The sequence below is a fragment of the Phoxinus phoxinus genome (genome assembly GCF_949152265.1).
Source record: "Phoxinus phoxinus genome assembly, chromosome: 5".
NCBI lineage: Eukaryota > Metazoa > Chordata > Actinopteri > Cypriniformes > Leuciscidae > Phoxinus > Phoxinus phoxinus.
Window position 1 is genome coordinate 11,396,250 of NC_136880.1, and position 20,744 is coordinate 11,416,993.

General features: G+C 39.5%; 2 protein-coding genes across 2 annotated transcripts in view; both read left to right on the forward strand.

The window, feature by feature from the left end:
- The window catches only part of LOC306999417 (uncharacterized protein), a 30,351-nt gene extending 21,571 nt beyond the window's left edge, over positions 1 to 8,780 (forward strand). The window contains exons 2-3 of the mRNA XM_079614076.1: positions 7,443 to 7,605; positions 7,785 to 8,780. Of these exons, the coding sequence (XP_079470202.1) occupies positions 7,503 to 7,605; positions 7,785 to 8,614 (933 nt within the window). The 5' untranslated portion in view covers positions 7,443 to 7,502 and the 3' untranslated portion in view covers positions 8,615 to 8,780. The remainder of the gene's footprint in view (positions 1 to 7,442; positions 7,606 to 7,784) is intronic.
- Positions 1 to 20,744, forward strand: part of LOC306999601 (PWWP domain-containing DNA repair factor 4-like) — a 200,277-nt gene that overhangs the window by 110,450 nt on the left and 69,083 nt on the right. The gene's annotated exons all lie outside the window — the stretch shown is intronic.

Sequence of the window (20,744 nt, forward strand, 5' to 3'; positions counted from 1 at the left end):
CTTAACAATATAGATTGTTCAAAGCAGATTTACAGTGATAATAGAAAATTACAGTAACAGAGATTGTTTTGGCTTTACAGCAGCTCTAGAATAAATTAATTGTCCAGCTAAAGTTAGAATTGATTGATTGATTCACTTCCTTTGCAAAGATCATCAGTTATTAACTTACATGACACCGTTCTAACAGAAAACACTCAACGCGCTCCGGGCCTGCTCATTCGCACAGCAACAGTGCCTGGTGGCTCGAGAACGCAAACCCTGAAATAGATTCCAAGGTGCAAGCCTTGAAATTTTTTGAAAAAAAGGTTTATCTCTGCGCAAACCTCAAAAACGCAAACCCGGGAAAACGCAGTCGGCGTGCACATGCGCGTGTTTAGTCTATAGGTAAGTGACAATTCCTGTCAACTGTGCAGTTCGCTTCTAGTGCAGACAAGATGTGCTGATGTGAAGCTCTGCGTCATAATAAACGTTATGACGCAGATTTATTTTTAAATGAAGAAAATAAATCCTATCAGAAATCATCCCAGTTACGTCTATTTGACAATTTTTTTAATTTCAATCAATGGATAAATGGCTGAAACGGGTTCAGGCCATACCCAGAACGACAACTATGATGACAAATCCTAACTCTGACGAGAGGCCTGATGCTAGCCAGACCATTAACATGGACAGTGTTGGAGACGGGGAGACACAGACTCTCCCTCGAAACAACAAGACGATGGTAGGGAGGCACACTCAAAGATAAGAAGATATAACGGAGATTATATAACTCTGGGCTTCACATACACAGGCAATGCGAATTTCCCTCAGCCACAGTGTGTCATATGTGCGCAGGTTCTGTCTAATAACTCGTTGAAGCCTTCACTCTTACAAAGACATTTAGAAAAGAAACATGGCAATTTGAAAAATAAGCCACGGGAGTTTTTTGAGTGACAATTGAGAGACTGCTTTCTAACACCAAGAAATGTCTGATCGCGCCAGATGCTGTAAATAAGGCAGGAGTAGAAGCATCTTACATGGTCTGTTACAGAGTGGCTAAGGCAGGCAAGCCTCATACTATTTTGGAGGAACTGATTGTCCCTGCTGCTATGGACATGGCTAAGAAAATGTTGGGGGAAAATGCCTTCATCGGACAATACCGTGTCCCGACGGATCAGTGATATGTCAGCAGACGTTTTGAGAAAGTTACTATGTCGCATACATGCCAGTGAATTCTATGCATTACAGCTAGATGAGTCAACAGATGTAGCAGGCCTGGCTCAGTTGTTGGTGTACGTCAGGTACATATATGGAGGGTCAATCGATGAGGACATCCTCTTTTGCAAACCGTTACCGACGAGGACAACGGGGCAGGACATTTTTGGACTCATAGACAGTTTCATACGATCACACAGAATAACGTGGACTAAATGTGTTGGTATATGCACAGATGGTGCTAAAGCAATGACGGGGAGGCACAGCGGAGTGGTCACCCGTGTACAAGCAGTGGCTCCAGATGCCACTTGGGTCCACTGTAGCATACATAGGGAAGCGCTTGCCGCCAAAGGAATGTCAGAGAGTCACTGTTGGACGACACAGTAAAGACCCCTAAACTCGCGCATTTTTCCCACCTTATGCAGTGAGATGGGCAGTGACCATTTGACGCTTTTGCTCCACACTGAAGTGCGATGGTTATCCAGAGGGAAAGTTTTATCACGCTTTTTTGAACTAAAAGACGAGCTGAAACTGTTTTTCATCGACAATCCTTTTCGCTTATCAGATAGGTTGCATGACGATGAGTGGCTCACAAGACTGGCCAATTTGGGAGATATCTTTGGTCGTCTAAATGAGCTCAATCTCGGGCTGCAAGGTCGCTCTGTGTCAATATTCAATGTGCGAGACAAGGTAGAGGCCACGATTATAAAGCTGAACTTCTGGTCTGACTGTGTCAAAGACAACGACATTGGCGCATTCCCATCACTGCAGGATTTTCTGTGTGAAAACGAACTATGGCTTGCCGACAGTGTCAGATGTGACATACAGAAACACCTTGGCGATTTGGCAGCGCAATTACGCAAATACTTCCCCAAAACAGACGACCACAACACATGGATTCGTAATCCTTTTTCGTCACCCAACACATGCCAGCTTCCTATGCTCGAGAGAGAGAGAGCCTCATTGAAATATCCAAAAGACACTGAGAGATTTCTGGATTAGTTTGCGGGTAGAGTATCCGGACAGAGCGATTAAGACGTTGATGCCATTTGCTACACCGTATTTATGTGAGACTGGATTCTCCGCTTTGGTCTGCCTTAAAGTCCGCGTGAACCAGAAGTTGCAAATGACTTTTCTCAAGTGTTGTGACGCATTTCCGAGTGAAGCGGAATATTGAACAGAGGGCAGGTTTTTACTTTAGCGCTCCTCCTCTCCATCTCTTGCCCATAGCAGAGTAACGGTTTGAGGGGAGTGGTTAAGCGATTAACCAACCCAAGCCGTCAAGCCTATGTCATCAGAAAAATAACCATTCCAGACCGGAAGTAACTTTTCAAACTTTGATTAAAGATAACTTTGGCAAACACATTTTTTCCGTGTATTAACTTGCACGGATTAATTGTTCACCACAAGACTAGTAATATCCGCTAACAAAGTAAATAGGGTCAATTTTGATTTCATGCCGACTTTAAGACCAAGTATGTACAGACTGTTTGTGGAAAATGGTCTAAGACTGAAACTGTCCCCAATTCGGCCTAACATCGCTGCATTATGTAAGAACATCCAGGCACATCCTTCACATTGATTAAACTGGTGATGTGGATGGAGAGATGCAGAGGTGGACAAAGTACACAACTTCCTTACTTGAGTAAAAGTACAGATACTACTGGTCAAATATTACTCCGTTACAAGTAAAAGTTGTAAAGACCGATTTTTACTTGAGTAAAAGTACAGAAGTACTCATTTTTAAAAGTACTTAAGTATAAAAGTAAATGTCAATGAATTGTTTTATTATTGTTGCATGTAATAGCCAATATACAGTACCTTATGCCTCTGAATCTCTGCCTGCCCTCATATCAATATCACATTTATTTCTAGAACACAGTTCCAATCGTGGGATTGAATAAGTCACTCAATAATGTTCATAAGGGTTTCGGACACCCAAATGGCTGTTTCCAGTTTTTTAGCTTTAGTATGAATATGTTAGCCTTGTTATCTATAAACTAGTGTGCTCCAAAACGATGACAAAATTCGCATTTAGAAGACCGAACCCAACGTTGAAAATTAAAATCATGTTGATGTCAGAATCCAATGTCAGATTGACGTTAATCTCCAACGTTGGACAGACGTTGTATTGTGGTTGAAAATCGGTTGACGTCAGAAACCAACATCAGTCGAGTCCTGACGTCAACCAGACTTTCATTTACAACCAAAATGCAACCCAACTCATCCCTGACGTTATACTCTCTACTCAAGGCCCTCGACAGAAATGTAGTGGAGTAAAAAGTACGATATTTGTCTTTCAAATGTAGTGAAGTTAAAGTAAAAGTTTCCAGAAAAAATAATACTCAAGTAAAGTACAGATACTCAAAAAGTGTACTTAAGTACAGTACTCAAGTAAATGTACTTTGTTACTGTCCACCTCTGGAGAGATGGTAGGCATATTCTGTGTGGTTTACTACAATTTTGTTTACTGTTTACTATTTAGTTTACTATTGTCAATGTGTTTTCTTTTTTATTATTATTTTACAGCAGAGAAGTTAAGAAAATATACAATGCGCGGGTTTCGGCGCCGAGTCTATTTTTGCTGCGCTGTTCACACTCAATTAAATTGAAAGCACTTTTGATGGACAAAATAAATAGGATTTCACACAAAAAGTGCCCAAAATGCACAGAATGTGCATGTCTAGTGTGTTTTAACAAGAACTGGAGTAGGCTATGTCAGAAAAGAAAGACTCAAAAATATTTATAGAAAATGTAAAAGTATCTGGTGTTTTATAAAAAATATATATTTGTGTGTGCTGTAAAGTGGTTAGAAAAATGAAATAGGAATCGGCTAAATTCGGTATCGGCAGGTCAAACTCAATGAAAAATTTTAATCGGCCTAGAAAATTGTAATCGGTGCATCTCTAGCTATTTGCATTGCAGTGTCACTGAACACACTGAAATGTATATTGTGGCTCTAAACACTTTTAACTAAAAATTCAAATGCCACAAAATGTTTAAAACTTGTTTAAAAATTCGGTCCCACTTTATATTAAGTGGCCCTAATACCTGTGAACTTACATGGTAACTACATGTGTACATAATATGTAACTACAGTGTAAGTACACATTAGTACATAGTATCTACAGCTGTAACATTTGCGTAACTACACATATGTAACAACCCTCAGAATGGTATGTGTAAGTACAAATGTGTAACAGGACATTGGTAACAACATTTTTTCACTTCAGTAAGTACACATGTGTAACAGTAATTATGTAACTACATTTTGTAACAACAATATGTAGCCTATTTGTTGTTCCACTTCCACATGCAGTTTTAGATACTGCAGTTACCAGTTGGAATACATGTATTTATGACTGGCAGGACTAATGTTGAATTATAACTAAAGTTTCACCTTGTGATACCAGTGTTACATGGTAACTCCTCAGGAACTGTCCACTTAATATAAAGTGTAATTGTTAAGGTAATTGTTGTGTACATCAGTGTCGTTACATGATAATTCCATGGGAACTGTCCACTTGTTGGAAATTAAATACATTTATACCCAAACTGGTAACTGCAGTATCTAAGACTGCATGTGGAATTGGAACAACAAATAGGCTACATATTGTTGATACAAAATGTAGTTACACATGTGTACTTACTAATGTGAAAAAAGTGTTGTTACCAATGTCCTGTTACACATTTGTACTTACACATACCATTACGTGGGTTGTTACATACGTGTAGTTACACTAATAATACAGTTGTAGATACTATGTACTAATGTGTCCTTACACTGTAGTTACATACTATGTACACATGTAGTTACCATGTAAGTTCACAGGTATTAGGGCCACTTAATATAAAGTGGGACCAAAAATTCTGTTAAAAATAAAAGTTATTTTGATGAATGTGGGTATCCAAACACTTGCTGGTCCCCTGTGACTTCTAAAGTATATATTTTCCTACTATGCAAGTCAATGGTGAACCGCAACTGTCTGGTTAGCCACATTCTTCAAAATGTCATCTTTTGTGTTCAGCACCAGAAAATAAATTAATACTGGTTTGTAGGGATTGGGCGATATGGCCTAAAATCCATATTGCGATATACATTGCAGCCTCTTGCGATAACGATATATATCACGATATATAAATGATAACAAAACCATTTCAGAACAGGTTACACAGACCCTAAGGAAAGCCAAACAACTGCTAAATGTATTTTCTTTAAAAAAAAGAAAGAAACAGTGTATGTAGTTTTGAGAACATTTATTGTGCAAAACTTTAATTATACAACATAATGTTGCAGATAAAGAAAATTCAAGTACACTAGCTGCAGAGACTTTAAGTAGCCCTAATGTTTAATTATTATGGCTAGCAGCTTATAAAAACCCCAAATTCAAAATTAGAATATTGTGAAAAGGTTTTCATAAAGCTGTAAGCCATAATAATCAAAATTATAACAAATAAAGCCTTGTAATATCTCACTTTGCATGTAATGAGTCTATATAATATATTAGTTTCCCCTTTTACTTTTGCATGATATTCTAATTTTTCGAGTTTCGCATGTATACGTCAACTAAAGAAAATGCTTCAAGTATAAAAGTTTATTTACAGTAGTGCCATGCCATACACAGTAAAAAGTGCAAAAGGTACTCCAAATGTAGTTTTAGTCTGGCTAGGCTATTTTTTTAAAGGACACAAAAGATGCAAAGAGCAAAAAAACTGATGTCTTCTCAGTTAAAAAGCAACACAACAACGAAACTTAAAATCGGGCACACACAGAGATGTTGTGTTTTACACCACTATTTTGTGAATATGCGCTGGTATTCAGTGACATGTTTCGTTTTGAGGTGGTAGAACAGATTAGTCGTGTGTGTTACCCCGAACTGTTGCCCCACACACTCTGTATAGTTTGCTGCAGCTCGTCAGACGGCTTAAATCCGAACCAAGTCCAAATAATGGATGTTGCACCGATCTTTTTCACCAGCTCCTCCATTTCGCTTTCAGCCATGTTTACTCAAGATGACGACGAATATGATGCGTTTCAGCCAGTTGCAGCTCGTGGCTCTAAATTTCGCGGGTAGATTGCGTCATCAACATGCATTATCGCGATAGTGCAATAGAATTAAAATCTCTATCGTAGGCCAATTTTGTATCGTTTATATCGCCCATTACTACTGGTTTGGAACAACATCAGAGAGTAAATAAGAACAGAATTGTCATTTTTTGGTTGAACTATCCCTTTAGTGGCTGCATGTTTAACCCTCTGGGGTCTGAGGTGTTTTCTGGGCCCTGGAGGTGTTCTGACATGCTCTGACATTTGCGCTTATTTCTGTTACTTGTAACATTTTAATTGCTTACGTCTTATTACACTGTATTCAGAACAAACTCTGCTACAATAATATGTCAGCAGCAATGTATGTAAAAGTTTGTAGTTTTGAGATAATGACGTTTATGCGTGGCCATACTATCTGAAACATTGTGCATGCTTAAAGGGTTAAATTCTCTTGCACAGATGGACGAACGCGAAATATGCTTAAAATAGTCCAAACATCACCATGATTTTGATGCAGAGGAGGACGAAAAGTGCCATCATTGCAGTCTGCGTATATGCTTCAGTGATTGTGTGCGAGAGAGATCTCAGTACTGGTGGGAGCATATTGTGGCGGGCTTTTACGAGGAGCAGTGGGTCCGAATTTTTAGGATGAGCAAGCTACCCTTTGATATGTTGTCAACGTTTGTCGGGCCATCCATCCCTTTGCAGATGCGCAAAGTCATTAAATCTCTCAAATTAAGGACGGTTTCTCTCGTCATTAAACTGCGGAGACGTAGCCTAATGCGTCTGAAAATCTGATCCGCCTGTTTACATGACATTCGCATTGGCACATATCTGATTTATATCCGATTTGTTTCCACATATGAATGAGGCCTGAAATCGATCTCGAAATATCCGAATGCATGCGTTTTTTTTCCTGTTTACACGAGTAGAACCCATCTGATCTGTGTCGCATATGAGCAAAAAATCGAAGTTGGGTCACATTTCACTGACAGTGTAAACGAGGCCTATTTTTGCACAGCCCAACCCCAAGGTTACAATTAATTTATTTTAGCTCTTCTTTTTGTGTCCTGTGTCAGACACAGTGGTCTCATTTAAGATTTAAAATGCATTTAATTTGTTGAATCATTGAATAAACTTGAAGTGGATTTAATTGTATGAAGTAATGTCTGTACTGTAACTGTACTTTTTTTTTTTCCAGATCTGGTCCTACATACCTCATAGCAATCACTGCTCACACCTTCATCCAAGCCATTCCCAAATGAAAGCTGTTGTAAAGATGGAGGTTATTAAAGGGGACAGTGGTGATATTAGAAATTCAGAAGCATGTGGAGTGAAAGATAAAGATACAGAGGAGCAAAGAGGTTGGTGTCCATTCTTGATTCTTCATTAATGATGGCTGAAAAACCTGAATAAAACATTTTCTGACTGATGAACAGAATTGTAAATAGTTGTTAAAGATTCATAGAAGTAAAAAATAGCATAGGACAAATAGAAGTGTGATTTAAAAATCACATCTAAAAATATTATATTTCCATTTTAGGCTCGATGAATGTGCCAGAGGAAAGTGAAGAATTGAATGAAATAGAGAAGACTCATCCGATTCAGAACCTTCATGATACCATAACTGGAGAAAAAAAAGGACACACAACATCTCAAAGAGCAAAAGCCAAAAAGACTATTACCTGTTCTCAATGTGGAAAGAGCTTCTCATGTAATTCAGTCTTTATTGTTCACGCAAGACGTCACACTGGTGAGAAGCCGTTCACATGCCCTCAGTGTGGAAAGAGTTTCATAAATAAAGGAAACCTTAGTAGTCACATGCAAATTCACACGGAAGAGAAGCCATTTACATGTGATCAGTGTGAAAAGAGTTTCAAATGGTCATATAGTCTCAGAGTTCATAAGCTCACTCACTCTGGAGAAAAGCCATTTGATTGTGATCAGTGCGATAAGAAGTTTGTTAAGGAATCAGATTTAAAGGGCCACATGAAAGTACACACAAAAGAGAAGCCTTACTTGTGTTCTATTTGTGGAAAGACGTTTTCATGGCTGGGCCGTTTTAAAGACCATCAGAAAATACACGCCGGTGTGAAAGAGTATTTGTGCTCTGATTGTGGTAAAGCTTTTACTACAGCCACTCAGTTGAAAGTGCACCTAAGGATCCACACTGGAGAAAGACCTTACAAGTGTTCATACTGTGAAAAGAGTTTTAAGCAGTTAGGAGCCCTTCAAGCACACGAGAGAATTCACACTGGAGAGAAGCCGTATCAATGCCATCAATGTGGCAAGAGATTCGGCCATTCCAAAGTTGCACGAATTCACAAAAAGAAGCATTGCCCAAAATTAAATGGAATGTCAGTACAATTATAAAGCTGTTTATTTATTATTATCTGGGAGGGGTGTTTTTAAATAAACGTGGGAATTGGCTGTCTTCAGAAAAGTTTCAATGGTGTTTTCTTTTCTTCATACCTCTGTATAATGCTAAATAAAGTTTATAATAAAGTACATTTATAAGTGCAGATCTGTTTTGTGTGGGTAACCTCTCTATTTCTGCGGTTCCATAAGCATCACCTAGAGTTCGAGAGCCCATCTGCTTTTTTGTTCAGGGTAATTATATATAAAATACAAAATCCTTTATAATCATGCCTTTCTTAAAATATGGTTTAAAGAAGTAAATGTAAAGTTTAAAAATATTTTTATGGTCATATGATGTTACCAAACACTAAAAAATGAGTAAAAAACAGCACTGGGCTGTATTGACCCGGCTGGGTTGTATTAAATGTTAAACCCAACACGCTGGTCAAAATGTACGATTTACTAGTTGTTATACTGCTCGGTTACTACTCCACGATGGATTGGCACCGTTTAAAGCACTTTGAATACTCCTCTCAAGCATTCAGTTCCCACTCTCTGGTGCAGTTTTAATTAATTCATAATTAATAATTCATTACATTTATATAGCGCTTTTCTTTGCACTCAAAGCGCTTTATATAGAAGGGGGAATCTCCTTAACCACCACCAATGTGCAGCATCCACCTGGATGATGCGATGGCAGCCATATTGCGCCAGAAGTCCCAACACACACCAGCTTAGTGGTGGAGAGGAGACAGAGTGATGAAGCCGATCAGTATGTATGGGGATGATTAGGAGGCCATGATGGACAGAGGCCACTGGGCAAATTTGGTCAGGATGCCGGGGTTACACCCCTACTCTTTCGAAAGACATACTGGGATTTTTTGTGACCACAGAGAGTCAGGACCTCAGTTTAACGTCTCATCCGCAGGACAGTGCTCTTTGTCAGTATAGTGTCCCTGTCACTACACTGGGGTGTTAGGACCCACACAGACCACAGGGAGAGCCCCCCCTGCTGGCCTCACTAACACCTCTACCAGCAGCAACCTGGTTTTCCCAGAAGGTCTCCCATCCAAGTACTAACCAGGCTCAGCCCTGCTTAGCTTCAGTGGGCAACCAGTCTTGGGCTACAGGGTGATATGGCTGCTGCAGTTTTAAAAGAACATGCTCCTCGTTGCAGGTAGTTTCCAAATTGCCATTTCCATATCTAAAATGTTCCAGCCATTTTGAATTTTCATAACCTTCTTTTACAAAAACTGATTGTTTAGTTACCACCTATCATCTATTATACCTAGACTGTGACTGGTCCATACTGTTTTGGCTCATCAGTGTATAATCTTTTCTTTTATCGGATTATCTATTTTAAATTCAACATGAAAATATAAATAAATATAGCTGCAAGCAGCGATTACGGGCCCAAGCCGGTGGCACCGCCACCCTGGTGCCTTTAGTTACACTAAAGTCACCGGGCTGGCGCTGCCACCGGCTTGGGCCCTCCATCGCTGCTTGCAGCTATATTTATTTATATATATATATATATATATATATATATATATATATATATATAAAGCCGCCACCCCGTTGCCTTTCGGGTTCCTGTGCACGACGGGCAATAACGTAACCCCGCTTTGACTGTCGAGAAGAAGTCTGCTTTAGAGCTTGTATCAGTGTGAGTCTTTCTGCTCCCCTCCAAACACACACAGAAAAGGGGGGGGGGGGGCTGTCTGTGTGTGTGCCCTCCCTCCCTCCCCCCCCCCCCCCCCCCACACACACACACAGAGAGAATGGCAGGGGGAACTCTGTCAGAGAGAGACAAAACCACATTCGGACCAAAATATCTGACTTCCTGTTGGTCGGAGCTAATGACTGTAAATGAGAAAGTTGTCCGGATCGATAAGCATAATATACAGACCGAGTTTTGTGACTGTAGGTAAAAATAACCCCCCCACTTTAGTCAAAAGTATCTTGAAAGTAACACACTTCCTGCTGCCAGTTGGTGGCGCTATAACTTTGACTCACAATAGTCACATCCATGTGATAGCCCTCTTACAACAAACACACTGCTGAAGTTTCATCAAGATCAATAAATGTATGAAGACGTTATAACACATTGTGTTTTTCTTTTCTCGCCATAACTTCGTTTCCTCGCCACGGCCAAACCGTTCGAGATATCAAAAATCCGTCCGCAATTTAGCGTCCTCGATGTCTTGACTTCATGCTGACCGAGTTTGGTGAAGATCAAATTCAATTTCTTGGAGGAGTATATAAAATTCCAGTGGCGTGCGTTTTCATACAACCCATAATAGCCGACTTCCTGTTGGACTGGCGTAAAACTTAGAGCACGAAAGTTGTTCGGCCCGATGAGATCTATATGTGTACCGAGTTTCATACTAATTCATGCAATATTCAGTTTGATATATGGACCAAGTTTTCGGACCCCGTTAAAGGGGGCGCTGTTGAGCCCCCCTGCCACGCCCGGGTACCAGCTTCAGCCCGGCCCTGATGGCCGCAGGTTCTGACCTGTGTGCAAAGTTTCAAGAGTTTTCGAGCACGTTAAGGGCCCCAAAAGTGCCCGAGAAGTCCCACACAGCAGAGAAAGGGTTAAAATAAAGCCCCCCTCCTCTCTCACACACACAGACACTGAGAGAGACTGGCAAAATTCCCATCAAATCACATTCAAACCAAAATATCTGACTTCCTGTTGGTCGGAGCTAATGACTGTAAATTAGAAAGTTGTCCGGCTCGGGGAGATAAATATAAATACCGATTTTTGTTACTGAAGGTAAAACTAATACCCCATTTTTGACTAAAGGTGGCGCTACTGAGCCCCTTACCACGCCCGTTTCTGAAACTTTGCACAAGTGTACTAGGCAATAAATGTAAAGTGTCTGTCGAGTTTCATGCAATTTCAAGCATGTTAAGAGTCTCAAAAACTTAAAAAAAGAATATTAAAGTTTGCTGCGTTGCCATGGCAACAGTATTTAAGATATCAATAATCCTTTCACAGGTCTACATCTGCCGTGTGTTTACATTATACACATAAAGTTTGAAGCAAATCGGGTAAAAATAAGAGGGTGATTTTAAAGCATTTTGAAAGTGACACACTTCCTGCTGCCAGTTGGTGGCGCTATAACTTTGACTCACAATAGTCACATCCATGTGATCGGCCTCTTACAGCGAACACACTGCTGAAGTTTCATCCAGATCAATTAATGTATGAGGATGTTATAACACACTTCCTGTTTCCAATATTCGCCATAAATTCGTTTCCTCGCCACGGCCAAACCGTTCGAGATATCAAAAATCCCCTGGCAATTTTTCATCCTCCATGTCTTGACTTCATGCACACCGAGTTTCGTGGTGATTGGTTGAATTTTCTAGGAGGAGTATTTCAAATTCCATTGCATGTGTTTTTTAAACTACGCCAAATAGCCGACTTCCTGTTGGGCTGGGGTAAAAAGTCAGAGCACGAAGGATATATGAACCGATGAGATCTATAAGTGTACCGAGTTTCATATTATTACACGCAAGCGTGTTTGATTTATGGACCAAGTTTTCGGACCGCGTTCCAGGGGGCGCTGTCGAGCCCCCCTGCCACGCCCGGGTACCAGCTTCAGTCCGGCTCTAATGGCCGCGGGTTCTGACCCATGTGCAAAGTTTCAAGAGTTTTTGAGCACGTTAAGAGACCCAAAAGTGCCCGAATAGTCGTAAGAAAAATAATAATAATAATAATAATAATAATAATAATAATCCGAAGGAAAACAATAGGGCCTTCGCCTTTTCAAGGCTTGGGCCCTAATTAGTCAAAAATTACCACAATAAAACATGGTAAACTGTTGTAAGGGTGGTCATGACTACTTTAAACTCATTACCTTCGGTGGCACATGATGATGTGGCAGCCGACATATGCAGCCTTCCGTTTGAGAAGCACCCCTTGTGATTGAATAAACATGGCTTCAGTCATATTGTGCTGATAATTGGTCCTAGATCAGTTCGAATGGGAACTTAGTGCTTATAAAAATAAATATAGAAATATTTATGGAAGAAATAAATTATGTATCTACTGATTTGCATTTGTGTTTGTTATTGTCTGTTTTGCTTAGTCAGAGATGTGATTACTTGCCTTTAAATGGCATATGTTGGTTACCTACTGTATATCAGTTCATGTATGTGCATAGGGTTTCCCCTTAGGATTAATGTGTACTGGGTCGTTTCATGTCTCCCTCGGATGGCTACAATCTTTGCCTTCAGTGTTGGAGACATCGTCTGGACCAGCAGCTAGACCTCAACAACGGTCCTCTCACAGGAAGGTGGCACTGCCAGCCCATCAACAGGCTACAAAGAAACTGTCTGCAGGTTCCTTTAGTGACGCTGCTATGGAGTTTGGATGCATGGTTAACGCTCGCCAATCTGTCACACTGACTTCTCAGGACAATTTAGCTTGGCTATGTGAATCAGTTCACCAGGTGCCCGCCAAGGTACAGTGGTACCATTTTTACTTCAGTATGAGGCGAGAGTGCTGCAGTCCTTTAGGCAGAGGTCTTTCACAGGCTCAAGTAGCTCACTCAGAGACGCAAGCTAACGTGTCTCAGATACCAGGATTGGTTCACGGCGATAGACCTGAAATGTGCATACTTTAATTTCTCGATCCTTCCTTGACACAGGTCATTTTCTTCGGTTCACCTTTGAAGGGTGGGCAAACCAGTACAAGGTCCTTCCCTACAGGTTCTCCATCTCCTCGCGTCTCCAGACTCGCAGAGGTTGCCCTTTACCCATTGAGGGGAAGTAGACATTCGCCTCCTCAACTATCTCGACTGGTTAAAGGGCATATTGCAGGTTTTATTTTTTTCAGAATTAATATATAACCTTGTATGAAAATACCATATGAAGAGTAAATGCATGATTAAAAATTGTTTTGCCAGACATAAGGGCACAAATTTTGTAGAAAACGTGACAGTTTCCTTGACCGTGTTGAAAAAGCGCTTTTTTTTCACCACCGCGTCATATTACGTCAGAATGGGGAGTCGTTTGCCGGGCTCTGCGTTCGCTCAGTGCAGAATAGGCTGGTATTATGTTGAAGCGGTCGTGATTCAGTGTGTTTTCGGTGGTTATTGTATTTCAATTAATATTTATCGTGATAAATGACTGTGAATTATGGCCTGTCAGAACATCGAGTCCACAGGTTTCCGAACAAGAAAAAGGATGGTGCTTTCTTCCGTGTTTGTGTGCGTTTTGTGCAGGGTAAGAGATGGGACTTCGCTTCTGCGTCTGCTTTGAAAAACGCGGTAGTGTGTAGCGTTCACTATAGACTGCATGATTATAATCCCGGCGATATGATGAGTTAACGTTACGTTATATGATGACGGCGATATGTGCACACTGTCCCGGCTCCTTCATCGGGTCGCCCGGTCCGCCGTCAGCATGTGGGTCGGCCACCGGTGGGAAACATGGCGGTCACGGATCCGTCAGAGATCACTTATTGTACATTTGTTTTACAAAATGTGCCTTGTCTTAATTTATTTATTTAACGTATCCTCCATAAACTTGTAATGTCTTGCAAGTCTGCAGCCGACACTTATTATTATTATTATTATATAATATAATGTTCATTTTCAATCTGTACTCTGAATTTTAATGTTTGTGTTGGCTGTTTCTACATATAAAAATTTTATACAGTAAGAAAGTTGTGATTGTGATTATTTTTTTTATTCATTATCACCAAGTGGGGCCATTCAAAATCTTTAAAATGTCCCTCTTTCTCTGGAAACTGTCTCCTAATGGCTGACATACACGTGCAGGTAAGGGTCTAAATACTAGCTTTGCTATTGCCTGACACATAATTACAATATTGTGATCTGAGCATAGTGTTATACATATCGTCGGCTAACGTGAATACATCTATAAGCTAACACTGTTCTCTCATCGAGACCCGACTCCTGCCCTGTTCTCCTCAGACCACAGCTCAATGTGTCTCCTCTGACTGTTGTTTTGTCTAATCCTGGCCTGTCTAGAGTCTCTTGGCTTCATATCAGGCTCATAATTATATGGCTGAGGTCTGTCATACGAGTAAACATTTAGGCTACAATTTCCTCAGCGTCCGAACTGTCATTGCGATCCATTGCTTTCCTATTGTTTACTTTGACCGCTCTCCCCCATGCTACGTCACTTCCGGTTTGGCGGTTTTCAAATGCGGAAGTAAAATTTTCTCACAAAAACGACTCCAGAAGCCTAAATAGCGTTTTATAAGTATATGTTTATATTTAAATCTAGTTCCTACATTATTGTTCTATACATTGGCGCACTGGGTACTCTAACCTGCAATATGCCCTTTAATGCTAGTCCACGTTGTGTGCACACAGAGACATGCTCTTTATTTTATTTTATTTTCACGTTATCATTTTGAAGACACATACTAAGTACAATATAGAATGGTTATTGTGTGAAAAAAGGGGGAAACCCCAAAGAAGCTATTTAAAGCTTTTAGAAGGGGGCCCAATAACAACATACAACATATAATATACAAACAAAAAACTCAATCCATAAACACATATAAACAAATATAATAAATACAACAAAAACACAAACACTACAAGCAAACAGATGATCCCAGCTCAAGTATAACACTTACAAAGTGTTCAGAAGGTGTATGTTAAAAGCAATTTTTCCTTAAGATTTTCCTTGAAGATGGAGACAGAATGCAACAATTTAAGATTTTCCTCAAGTTCGTTCCAAATCTGAGGACCTCTACAGACTACACTCAGGCTCGTACATTTCAATCGTCTTATTTTACCAGTAATTAAATGTTTATCCCTTGTGTGATATGTATGATGGGGTCGACTGATTGGGACAAGTTCACACAATCGGTAATTTAACTGATGAACAACCAAAAACATCATACAGGCATTATGAAAAACATTATATTCGGTAAGTCTTAATAATCCAAGACGATGAAACAATGGACGCGAGGGGGTATTTGGCTCAGACCACGTTAATACCCGTATAATTTTTTTCTGTAAAGACTGTATTTTTTTCAGGTAGCTCGTAAAAGTATTACACCATATGACATTACAATAATTTAAATGAGGCTCAAACAAGGTTTTATATAAGATGACAAGTGCTGACTGTGGCAGAAAATTTCTTACTTTAAAAAAATAATCCAACGTATTTGGATAATTTTTTTATTAACTGATCAATATGATATTTAAATTGTAGACATTCATCAATAAAGACTCCGAGAAATTTAGTGGTGTTTACTCTTTCAATAATTTGGTCATTTATTTTAATACAAAAATGCTTATCTGCCAATTGTCTTTTTTTGGAATGAAACACGATGTAGTTTGTCTTGTTTATGTTAAGAGATAATTTATTACACCGAAACCAGATAGCAATATTTTTTAGCTCTCTATTTATTGTTTCTTCCATTTCATCTGGATTCTTATGTGACACAAATAAGTTTGTGTCATCAGCAAATAAAACCTTGTGTAACGCCATTGTGGAATTTTCAAAATCATTTATATATATTAAGAAAAGAAGGGGGCCCAAAATGGATCCCTGAGGGACTCCACATTTAATGGGTTTACTTATTGAGGTTTGTTCATTGATACTTACATACTGCTGTCTACCAAATAAATAACTTTTGATCCAACTAAGGCCTAATCCTCTAACTCCATAATGGTGTAATTTATTCAATAGGATGTCAAAATCAATAGTGTCAAACGCCTTAGATAAATCTAAAAAAAATACCAATCCCGCTGTCGCCTTTATCAATGGCATCATTAATCTTTTCAATCAGATCGATTACCGCCATGCATGTGGTTCTTTTTTTCCTAAAACCATATTGAGAAGAAGCAATAATATTAAATTGATCAAGGTAGCCATATAGCCTATTGTACACTACTCTCTCTAAAACCTTAGAAATTGTGGGCAAGATTGATATCGGACGATAATTGCACATATCATTTTTATTCCCAGATTTATACACTGGTATAATTCTGGCAATTTTTGTCCTTTTTGGTACAATTCCAGAAAGCAGAGAGAGATTAATACAATACGTCAATGGCTCCATGATATTATGTGCTATGGCTATAAGAATTTTACTACAAATTTCATCCTCACCAGCAGTGTACGAGCTCCGTAAGTTTGTAATTATTTTATATACTTCATCACAATTAGTTGGTTTCATAAAAAAAGAATTTACATAAGAGCCCCGCAAGTAATGGTCAAAACTAATACCCTGAGGTTGAACTATTTTGTTAGAGAGTTTTTCCCCAATAGAGTTAAAGTAATTATTAAAATTATTTGCTAAATCAATGTCATGCATGTATTTATTACCCAAGTTAGAGTGTATGCCCACAGCATTTGGAAGCACAGCGTTGTTTTTGCTCTTGTTAAGGACTTCATTTAGCACTTTCCAGGACCTCTTAGAGTCACCCTGTGATGCTTTTATGAGGTATGTATAGTGGTTATTTTTACTTTTCCTTATTATATTAGTAAGTTTATTCCTGTAACTAGTATATATGTCCTTATTCATTGCACTTGGGCATTTTAAAAAACGTTTATAAAGCTTATTTTTATGGGTGATAGATTTTAAGATACCCTTTGTGAGCCAGGGGTTGAGACCAGTTGCACGGTGTCCGGCGTTCTTTTCAGGGATAGTACAACAAATAGAGTTTGTAATTTCATTTATCAAATTATCATAAGCAGTATCAGGATTGTTGCAGTCATAGACTGATTTCCATGTTTTAGCCTGTAAGTTTTCACTCAGTAGTTTCAGGGTTCTCTCATTTAGTACTTTAATTTTTGTTTTCCGCCGTGGTAATTCATTCTTGTTTGCAAAATCTAAAAACAATACAATCGGAAAATGGTCAGTAATGTCAGATAACACAACACCAGATTCTAGTTTAGTATTTCGAATATTTGTGATGACATTGTCAATAACTGTCCTAGTAGAGGACGTTACTCTGGTAAATTGATTTATGGTACAAAAAAAAAGAAAATGAATGCAAGGTATTAACAAAATCTCTTTTTACAACGTCATCTTTGGAGACATCAATATTGAAGTCCCCAAGTATGACACAATCTTTGTTTTTCTTGTTTATGGAGAATAAAATGTCCTCCAGTTTACTCTCGAAAGCATCAAGGTCAGAGTCAGGAGGGCGATAAATCACTCCTACTATAATTTTCTTTGCATTAGTGAGAATTATTTCAATAAAAAGTGAATCAGAATGATTGTCATCTAAGACAATGTCATCACAAACATTAATATGATATCTGGAGTGAACATATAAACAAACACCACCACCAGTACGGCCAAGCCTATTTTTGATAATGAGCTTATATCCATCCAGGTTAAGAATATCGGTAAAGGTCCTGTCATTAAGCCAGGTTTCACTGCAACCAATGACATCAAAGCTACACTCAGAATTAGAAAGTAAAATAGCCAATTCGTCATGGTGTTTACCCAAGCTTCTAATGTTAAGGTGCAGAAATGAGCAACTGTTTGTATTATTTAAGCTTTTTAATTGTTCAGGAGTGTAATATCTGCAATTTAAATTATTATCTATATCAATACAATTTTTTACATTCTCTCCATCATGATTCAACTCATCAAAGGCCATGTGAAAAGGTAGTATCGTATTTAAGTTGATTAGTCAAAGAGGTTGCTGGGATCATATAAAAATAAAAATAACTTATACACACAAAAACCATACATACATACACGTACATGTTTACACAGATGACGTTAATTTACTGCTACAGTAAATTAAACTAACTCCCTATTTAATTAGCTCTCTACCCACAACATTATGTTGAGAGCATTTAAGAAATAAATAAATTAAATTAGGGCCAACAGTAATGTAATAATCGAAAATATAACTTTACACACTATACTTCAGAAGAAATAAAATTACTCTCCCCTTTTTGAAATACATGAACTGAAATAGGCTACCAGAACCCATGATAATGGAAGAGTGAACACCTCTGGAAAACATGTCTCAGTAGTATAGTCTTAGAACGTCATAAATAAAAATAAAGCCCGTAATCATCAATACTTTGTTTAACAGTCTGGTGAACATACGACTGTATTGGGAGGATATGCGTAGCACACACACTCCCCGGGACAGTCAGATGCAATCGTGCACAATGATTAGTGAATAGCGTTAGTTTGACGAAAAGATGCTATATAGTCTTTTGCTTCCGCAACTGATGTAAATCCTTTCCTGCCTCCCTCTTTCAGTTTAATGGTGAGCCTGGCAGGGAACAGCAGGGCTGGTTTAAGTTCTAGTTTATATAGCTCAGTCATTACCTCCCGGTATTGTTGTCGTTGTTCCAAAACCTCCGGAACGTAATCCTCATATATGGAGATCGGGTTATCCCGGTACTTCAACTTCCCTCTCATTGATCGTGCTTCCCGAATTATTTTATCCTTTACCTGGGGATTGTGAAGGCGGATGATAACCGGTCTCGGCCGCTGACCCGGCTGTGGTTTCCTAGCGAGGGTCCGGTGAGCTCTGTCGCATTCCGGCGGAGAGTCAAGAATCTTGTCGCCGAAAATCTCAGCCAGCATATTCGAGAAGAAAGTAGTGGGATTATACCCCTCAATCAATTCAGGAAGACCAAGCACTCTGATGTTCTTGCGCCGACTACGAGATTCTAAATCAATGACTTTAGCAACAAGTTTAGCGTTGTTCTCGGTTAGCTTGGTACATGTGGTTTCCAGAGCTAACAAGCGTTCGTCCTGCAGATTAGCATTCAATTCGAGCTCTCCGATCTTCACAACGTGATCCGTCACCGTAGTTTGAATACGATCAAGCTTTTTTTCAAGTTTCACCATGGTGGCGTTGAAGTCAGCTGTGAGGGCTTTACGGTTCTCCTCTAATAAGGTGGCTATGGACGCCAATGTCAACACTTCCCCTCCGTCGTCAGGACTTGTAACTCCCTGATCAACTCTGCTCTTCCCAGCTTTTGGAGGCATAGTTTTAGCAGGATGGTAAAGCTTCTTCCGTTTTTAATGAAGTTCAAGTTAAAGCAAGGATTTAAGTAATTAATGCAACATAAGTTGTGGGAGCATAGCTCAACGTGTAGCTCACTACGTCATTTCCGTCGTCCTCCTCGAGCATCAAGCCAGATTGGGACTTCAGGTCAACTGGGAGAAGAGCATGCTCTCCCCTGCGCAGAGCATCCCTTTTTTCTGTGTGAAGTTGGACTCTGTCACAATGACAGCACATCTTTCGCAAGACAATGCTCGTTTAGTAATGAACTGCTTGCTTTTGTTAAAGTACAAAACAGGTTCCTCTTAAGTATTTTCAGAGGCTCCTGGGGTATATGGCATTCTCGGCTACGGTAACACCGCTTAGATTGATACAGATTGCTTCCGCATTGGCTTTATATCAAGTCCTGAGATGTGCATGGCGCTGCAATACAAATCACGTGTCGTCACACATTCAGCCCTTGGACAGACCTTTCATTTCAACGGACAGGTGTTCTCTTAGAACAAGTGTCCAGATGTGTTGGTTTTACAAGACATATCCAAGACAGCCTGGGGCGACGTATGCAATGGGTATTCAGCTTCAGGGTCTTGAACAGGTCCTCGACTGCACAAGCACATCAACTGCCTAGAGTGTGTTGGCATTGCTGTTAGCCCTAAGAAGGTTTTGACATTTGATCCAGGGCAAGCACGTGTTAGTCTGGACTGACAACACAGCGACAGTGGCATATATCAACCACCAGGGTAGTATAAGCTTTCGTCGAATGCAGCTTGCATCAACTCGCCTGCCATCTCCTCCACTGGAGTCAACAGAGACTGAAGTATCTGTAAGTCACTCACATTCCAGGCAACCTTAGTCACGCAGCGGACTCACTCTCAGGACAAGTTACACTCTGAGGAGAGTGGAGATTATTATTATATTTACATATTTATTTAATTTAAAAACAACACAAACAATCACTGGAGTTTTACACATCTGTGGCTAGGATTTGAAATGTGGTCTTCTGGCTCTCTGTCCCTCCTACTCCATCTCTTCACTGAGCCTGAGGCTTCGAACGCCTCAAAAAGTGGACCCTCAATGCTGATTTGGCATTGGTGATCAGATCTTCTACTGTGTTGGGGTGTAATGAAGATCTGATGTCTGACTTTATGTTCTTCTGG